The following is an 8,807-nucleotide window of genomic DNA, read 5'->3' as shown; positions in this document are numbered from 1 at the left end:
AGATATATGGAACAGCTGGTTACAGGAATAATAGCGCGTACTGACGGATGTTGTCGCCGTACTGCTGCACCAGTAAACAGGGTAATTCTTGTTTTCGCTATTAATTAATCGCGGAGGAAAAATCATCAGTAATTGTCTGGTAATTAATTATCGCCCACCAGCGCGAATGACCACACAGAGACATGGCGCAGTTGCAGTCGTTGCAGCGAGGGTCAGACTCTTGTCACAGCAAGATGGTAACTTCTGCTAGATTTGTGTCCTGACGCACTAGAGGACTTAGCAGGTGCTCTAGGCCTCAACGCGCTTTCTAGCTAACATGTACTCACCGTAAAGCTGAACATGCAAGCAAAATTAGAGAGCATATGTACTGTAGAACTCAGCAGAATTAACAACCACGCTACTCAAACACACGTTGATAAAGTACATGTTACGTCTACAGTCTACGTAGCTCTAAACTCTCCAGGTCGATCGCTAGGCGATTGTGAATTTGTTTCACTCAGAATTGGACAAGGGCGCGAAGCTGAGAGTGTCGGTGGTGCAGTGGTCTTTTCTCTCAAGTCAACGAGACTGATGCGAAAAGAGACAGCAGAGCTGTTCAGTTACGGCGGGCTGCAGCTGGATCCTCACATTCACATGTGTAGTAGCTTAATTGTCATAGCGTTTCCCACGATGCTATCAATCTGCATCAGGGAGAGTTTTGACTGAGACCCAAAACACTGAACAACTAACCAGCGATGCAAGGTGAGAGTTTCATTCGCGAAGTGTACAGCTTGCCAGAGCAACATCGGATAATTGGTTGCCCCAACCGGATAATTGATTGACTGGGTCGGATAATTGGTTACCCCAACCGGATAATTGGGCGGGAAATACTGTAGTTAGACTAGTCAGCACAGCTTCTGAGTCCTCGCGAGTGTGCGTATGAACGTCACAGATGCAGGGGACCTGCAGACTACCGCGAACGACACCATATTTCAAAGTGAGAAAAGGCTGCGTGCTAGCTAAAGGTGGAGCGCAAAATTGCAGCGGTTTGCAAGCTCATGAGGAACAAACGTTTTGTGACGTTACGACCTACAGACAAACGCCAGCACAAAGCAAAGTACAAGAAACCAGCCACCGCCATGCAAGGGCACTTAGTCTCGCGTAGCCAAACCTCTCCCCTTTTTTATATCTACCGGCGGGGAAGGGTTTGGTGAAATTGCACACAAGCAGTGGTGCCAGCCGCCACCGACTTCCGGGTGGCAGATAATCACATTAACGTAAACGTTTAATCAACCCCACGCAAGTTGAGTGTTAGTTACACAATGGATCCGGACTGTTGTGCTTTGTGCTTTTCAGCAAACGCAAAACAAAGAAAAAAAAAAGGCTCTCGCAATGCTCAAGCAATGTAGACATCTTGGCAAGTGTAAACTAGTCGGACATTCTTTTGTGGACCAGCTGATTAGATAGAAGCAGCTGGATCGAGCCTGTTTGTGATACATTGCCGAACGCAGCTTGCTCCGTTTCCTAGGCTAGATCAGCAAATTCAAGGGTTGCGGGAAGAGATCGAGGCGATGGCACGGCAGGTCGAAATAATTAATTATGCAGAGGTTAGCGCGCAGTTTGCGTGAATTCGTAGCTAACTAAACGCCCTATACCAAGAACAATACCATACTATCGTAAAGTTTGTCCATTGATTGTTGTAAGCCTTCCAACAAGTGATTTCTCGTCGACAACAGAGAGAAGAATGTTTCCAGTAATTATCACCTGTCAGCCTATCCTTCATCTAATTACTACAGTAGTTGGAAAGACGTGGGCGTATGCCTGGCACCACAGCTTGTGTGCAGTTTCACCAAACCCTTCCCCGCCGGTAGATATCAAGAAGGGGAGGGGTTTGGCTACGCGAGACTAGGGCACTAGTTGCTTTTCAGAAGTAGAAAAGGTCACGTGCTTTAGGAGTGAAAAGGAGCAGATAGCGGTTTGCGACCACATAGGGAACATTGCAAACAGCATACGGCTGCGTCCATGCATGGAGCACTTTTCTTTCGTTCGAATTCCCCCCCTCCCCCCGTACCCCCGAGCCTGAGTCATGTGGCTTTTGCAACTGTGCAACATGTTGAGGTGACGCCACCATGCCACTTTCTACCGCAAGCAGATGTTCTACTCTCAACGTCAATTCGATTCTTCAAAGGGACGCGCAGACGGCAAGCGAGGTTCGCAGGGTTGCGTGCTCTAAGCTAACGCTGGCATGCCTCCCTCGTTAGACGTCGATTGCAGAAATAAACAATAGGCCTATACTTCGTAGGTAAACGGTCTGCATGTTTTTCATGTCTAGGCATTTTTAATTAAGTTAAATATCTTGTCTTACTGAGTTGTCTCCTCAGGCCTGTAAGATGGTTTACGTGCATAAGATTTACCTAATCAATTATTTTGACGTAATCGCAACGTCATCTAGGGATCGACCTAGGCTCATACTAAAGCGATCTTCTTGCACACGGCAGTCTATACACGTGTAACATGTTTCAGACTACTGCGCAAGTGACTGAACACGCAGTGACTGCGTAAATATATGACTAGATATTTGCGAATTTTATTTGTGCGCTCCGTGATTACTTCGCAGTACATATATTCGCAGAAATATCATGATCGCAGAAATAACCGCGAGTTATGTCTAGGGTACCTGCATGTCGGTGCTTCGAATTCACGCGTTGGTTGCGTTAGTACATGCATGAGCTACCAACAGACTAACTGTAGAATCTTGTTGTCAAAGCTCACGTCTCGATCCCCTAAATCGTGTCAGAGATATTTCTGACTTCTACAGTTTTAGGCGAGGTATGGTCTCACATCGTTGTGAGTTTCGTTTGGAAAGCATGGGTATTAACTTAACGGAATTGCTAGCAACTTAATTTCTGGTGTGGATGTGAACGCCACTCTGTAGACAAATGAAGTTTAATTTGATTTCAGATTTGCAGTATAGATCTGTCTTTTGTAACAGTGAATTGTTGCATCACTGCAAGAAGGTCACTACTAGTAGCTAAGAACGTAGAGGCGACCCGCGACTTGTGAGAAATTGCTCTCGAAGCAGGGCCGGCGGAGCCCTCCAGATGTTGAGTGTGCCAGTCCTTGCTTTGCTAGGCTTCGCCCACTTGACAACTTTTGACTAAAGCCGTAGAGCTAAGGTGGAGCCTGGCTAGAGACAGCGTTACTAGAGGGTAGTCTAACTACTACAGTATTTCCCGCCCAATTATCCGGTTGAGGCAACCAATTTTCCGACTCAGTCAATCAATTATCCGGTTGGGGCAACCAATTATCCGCTTCAGACAACCAATTATCCGGTTGGGGCAACCAATTATCCGACTCAGCCAATCAATTATCCGATTGGGGCAACCAATTATCCGACTCATGGTTTCAATTATGAGCAGTGTAGATATATGGAAGCGCCGGTTAGAGGAATAATAGCGCGTACTGACGGATGTTGTCGCCGTACTGCTGCACTAGTAAACAGGGTAATTCTTGTTTTCGCTATTAATTAAATCGCGGAGGAAAAACCATCAGTAATTGTCTGGTAATTAATTATCGCCCACCAGCGTGGATGACCACACAGAGACATGGCGCAGTTGCAGTTGTTGCAACGAGGGTCAGACTCTTGTCACAGCAAGACGGCAACTTCTGCTAGATTTGTGTCCTGACGCACTAAAGGACTTAGCAGGTGCTCTAGGCCTCAACGCGCTTTCTAGCTAATATGTACTCACCGTAAAGCTGAACATGCAAGCAAAATTAGAGAGCATATGTACTGTAGAACTCAGCAGAATTAACAACCACGCTACTCAACACACGTTGATAAAGTACATGTTACGTCTACAGTTTACGTAGCTCTAAACTCTCCAGGTCGATCGCTAGGCGATTGTGAATTTGTTTCACTCAGAATTGGATGAGGGCGCGAAGCTGAGAGTGTCGGTGGTGCAGTGGTCTTTTCTCTCATGTCAGTGAGACTGATTCGAAAAGAAAGACAGCAGAGCTGTTCAGTTGCGGCGCGCTGCAGCTGAATCCTCACATTCACATGTGTAGTAGCTTAATTGTCATAGCGTTTCCCACGATGCTATCAATCTGCATCAGAGAGAGTTTTGACTGAGACCCAAAACACTGAACAACTAACCAGCGATGCAAGGTGAGAGTTTCATTCGCGAAGTGTACAGCTTGCCAGAGCGACATCGGATAATTGGTTGCCCCAATCGGATAATTGATTGGCTGAGTCGGATAATTGGTTGCCCCAACCGGATAATTGATTGACTGAGTCGGATAATTGGTTGCCCCAACCGGATAATTGGTTGTCTGAAGCGGATAATTGGTTGCCCCAACCGGATAATTGATTGACTGAGTCGGATAATTGGTTGCCCCAACCGGATAATTGATTGACTGAGTCGGATAATTGGTTGCCCCAACCGGATAATTGGGCGGGAAATACTGTAGTAGTATTGTACTTTGAGAATATTTAATCACACTTCCTGCTGTAAACTTCCGAATTATGGTTAGTTTGTCCCATCTGTAGAGGTAACCAATAACAAGTATATTTAATCACCTATACCATTTTCCGGAAGTTTTCACCAAACGCCTGTTGGTGGAAGTCCCATTTTCGAACGATGGGTGGGCCATGGCCCACCTGGCCTATCCTGCTCCTCCGGCTCTGTGGAGAGCCTCCTGCGAAGAAGTTACATAGAACACGAGCTAACGGATGTATGTGTAATTCAACCAGTAGCTAGACTCTAGAAGGACCTGCATGTCTGCTCGGTCATGATCGAACTGATGGAGCTTACACTTGTTACCTGGTCGACATTTCCAATTTAATATAGCTATCATTAGAATTCTAGTTAGCGGAGATTAACAATTCAGTACGTATTTAGTGGACGAGTTAGGAGGAAATTACCATTTCGTATCTGCTACAGAACGTATTTCTAGCATACAAACTTATGTACCTTGGTCGTTCTAGTTATCAAAGCTAGCACCTCACTATACTGCAACACCTGTTGTTGCTGCCAGTACCGCTGCATGTCATCAAGGACTTCCAGAAGTACAAGTATATCCGCTAATGCGGCAAAGGATCGATTCACTGGCCGGTAGGTGTTTTCTTGTGACGAAGACTGCAAAGCAAAAGGATATAAAGAACAGAAATTGTACATACACACACACACACACACACACACACACACACACACACACACACACACACACACACACACACACACACACACACACACACACACACACACACACGCAGTATGAATATTAATTAAGAAAGTTGGAGAAACAGTTCACAAGGCAGCTAAAATCAAAGGAAACGATCGGACTGTACTTCTCACTCGCACAGTGACCGACCTTGTTGCTTGCAAAATTTGTTCCTTGTAGTACCATGGCATGAAAGCTGTCGTTCTAGTTACACGCACAAGCACAATGTAGATTCAATACTCTAGAGCTATCTCTATGAAAACAACCTCAGCTTTACGGCAGAGGACTCGGATGTACATGCGATTGCTTTCAGAAACTTGGCGATTGTAAATGTCAATGCGATTGCAGCACGGCTTAATGCACTGTCACCGTCCTAACTGCACGGACCTCTCTGCAGCGCATGCTAGCTAGTAGGCCACAGAAGAAGTAACAATTTAAATGGCTCGACTCCTATTCAGACGACGACTAAAGTATTTTTAGAAATTATTGTTACTCTGGCATGCATGCGTACAGTCTAGTTAGAGACTTTAATAGCTAAAAGTTCCCTAAGCCACGCCCATGTAACGCGCTAGGCCGCATAGATTTACAGCGCAGCCGGGCACGTTGCGTTTATAGCCTTATTAGGGATGCAATACTTTACTTATACAACCTTCCATTTGCTTTGTTCCTTACAATACGTGACAAACAGCCGCTCCAAAAGCGTTTTGTAATTACGTACGTTTCTGACCATCACTTGCCACCCGAGGCGATGCGCGCATTAGACACTAGTAATTATTTCAACAACGGACAACTTTCGTGAGTGACAACATTTTGAATTTTGTTAGTGACTATTTTGGCTACCATTTACCGTCAAAAACCTTTCCTTGCGAGTTGGAGGCAATGAAAGTCGATTTCTAGGCGTCTTCTAGACGTTGGCCGATGGACTCTAGCCTCCTCTCTCGCTTGTTCCATCAGGATACTAAAAATGTAGTAGTCACGTGCAATATACCGCTTGGTTACGTTATTAACACGCTCTTCTAGAGATCTCACGTTCGAATCATGACGGTATGCGAAACTAGATACGGGACTCTAGGTCTTATAATGAAACGTTGTCGCGGGGAGGAGGTTCGTATGTACATATCTGTGTGTACTGTACACACGAACCTCATTTCAAACTTAAAAAACAAGAGCTCGCTAGCTAACCCCCTTTCTATTGTGCCCGGATTAGAAGCCTCGAGATACCAATCGTCATGATGTCGGTTGCCTTGCTTTCTGCTTTTATCGCTGCTCTCATCGTACTTTGCCCTGTTCACGTTGGCGGTGTAGGGACGACGCTGGGTATCGAAAACATTGTCAAAGGACGTTGCGCGTATTACCGGCAATCTAGACTTCCGGCTGAAGCTGGTGAAGACTTTGCTCTCACTTCTCTCCGTAATTTGGACTGTGATAAGGTATGGGACGCATTCAAAGGTGCATTTGCTCACAGAAATCCGTGCAAAGTAGTAACGGAGGACTACTCTGCTTACTATAACTTGACTGAAACGGAAATTCCTGCAGGCAAGGTATGGAAATGAAACTTCTATTTCGTATAATAACTGAAGATAAGAATGGTATATGTAAATGTCATCATGCAAGACCATGCATCCCAATAGCGTGTATAGCTAGCTTGTGTGTCTGTCTGTTTGTCTGTCATCATATATTTTCGAACACAAGACTATATTACATTAATTTCAGCAAAATAGTAAGTACTTAATTAAGTTCAAATGTACCTTGTCCATAATCTACACACTATACACTTCTCTAAGAATGAGCTATAAACTACAAGCATGCAGCAACCCAGAGACAATCAGTGACTAAAAAACTGTGTGCAGTAGGACACGAGCTTGTTGACACCATCACTGCTAAGTGCGGAACTCTTCTTGAGAAGGACTTTGGCTGTTTGTCTGTCTGTCTGTCTGTATGTCTGTCTGTCAAATCTCTATATTTCATACATATGAACTATTACAAGCTATAGATACGAAAGTCCATTATATATCTATTAGACCCACACGGGTTTCTAAAAAATTATCAAATTAGGTTGCCTGCAATTGGACACTATATATGTAACTAATGTCATTTTCTTTGCTTCGTGAGCAGTTCATCTTCTGGATGAGAACCTTTGCGTTGCACCTTTGGAGAGCTACAGTGAATCTTCTTCTCCAGCAGCACTTGAAATCTTGGTCACTGTTACTGTCTGTTACTGTCTGTCTCTGTCTGTCTGTCTGTCTGGCTATCTGTCAATTTCATTTATTGGAACACAAACTCTACGTTACATTTCTAACACTAAATGCGAACAAGCTACTGAGTTCAGCTTTAGTTTAATGCAAGCTACTTTGATAGTCTCTATCGTATATGTTCTCATCTGTCTGTCTATCTGTCTGTCTGTCTGTCTGTCTGTTTGTCTGGCTGTCTGTCTGTCTGTCTCTGTGTGTCTGTCTGTCTGTCTGTCTGTCTGTCTGTCTTCGTATATTTGATAAATCAGAATTTAGAATACATGATGACTATTAAATACAAACCTCTATAATTGCTCATTACGAATCTACTTTCATCATTATCTACTCCAAGGCCACAAGGCCTGGAAACTTGTGAAAACTACTCATTACATACATTTCGAAGTCCTTTTATTTCCCTATATCAGTCTCTCGAGTTACCTTTCTGTAGTTGAACAGACAGACGTCCTCTCCAGTATGTTTTGAGGTGTGAGCTGTTGCCGTTTCTACACTCATCTGTAGAATGTCTGTCTGTCTGTCTGTCTGTCTGTCTGTCTGTCTGTCTGTCTGTCTGTCTGTCTGTCTGTCAATACATGTATTTTTCATAAATGAACTATAGCACCAAAGCAATAGCTAATCTACTTGTCCATTACATCTAGTACATACATGAAAACCGGTTAAAACTACAATGCACACTATGTACACACTAAATACAGATACACATTATGACTAGACGAAAGGGACCTATGGTCCCGGTCTCTAAATGTTTATGACTGTCCACTGATAGCTGAACTCTTCCTGTAGCTGTAATTGTTGAGGAGATATGAGAACTTCTTTGTAAGGGTCTAGCTGTTACATTTAGGAGTTGAATGGCAAATCTCTTCCTTCAATAGTCCAAGAATTCTGGGGCATTTGGTTTGACGTCCTCATTGACTAAACTGCAAGATAGATGTTGCAGGTATTGAAACGCTTTTACTCCCCATCTTCCAACGTGCTCAAAGACAAAGGGTACTATTCTCACAGAGGTGCCTCCTGGTCTCTTCTCTGAATTGTACTTCCATTTTTTTCGTTACGCCTCAGAGCCGCTGCCCCATTTGTGTATGCTCAGTTGGGAAAGGTTTCAGAGCTCCAGGAATGGGCAAGAGATATATCTAAGGCGATGGTAGATCACGACTGTGTGTCAAAAACGACAATATCTGGCCTATCCTCGGTGTTTGTATAGCGATGGTGTGGCTCTCTACAGTGGTATATGTGTAGACTTCTCAGACAATCTGACCATAAAGACGCAATTGATTCATGAGACCAAACAGGGCCTTCGCCCAGCTTGCAGGTTATTAGATGGTATCCGCTGTCGTCGATGTATGATTTGCAATTGCAATT

The 8,807-nt window shown here is 44.2% G+C and overlaps 1 protein-coding gene across 1 annotated transcript; it reads left to right on the top strand.

Moving 5' to 3' along the window:
- The first annotated feature begins 6,431 nt into the window (after positions 1-6,431).
- On the top strand, positions 6,432-8,364 carry LOC134179585 (ADP-ribosyl cyclase/cyclic ADP-ribose hydrolase 1-like). Its single transcript, XM_062646521.1, has 2 exons — positions 6,432-6,740; positions 8,290-8,364. The coding sequence occupies exons 1-2, from the start codon at positions 6,432-6,434 to the stop codon at positions 8,362-8,364; spliced, it is 384 nt and encodes a 127-aa protein (XP_062502505.1).
- Positions 8,365-8,807: the final 443 nt, after the last annotated feature.

Source organism: Corticium candelabrum, chromosome 5 (genome assembly GCF_963422355.1).
Source record: "Corticium candelabrum chromosome 5, ooCorCand1.1, whole genome shotgun sequence".
NCBI classification, from domain to species: domain Eukaryota; kingdom Metazoa; phylum Porifera; class Homoscleromorpha; order Homosclerophorida; family Plakinidae; genus Corticium; species Corticium candelabrum.
This window is presented reverse-complemented; position numbering and strand designations above follow the sequence as displayed.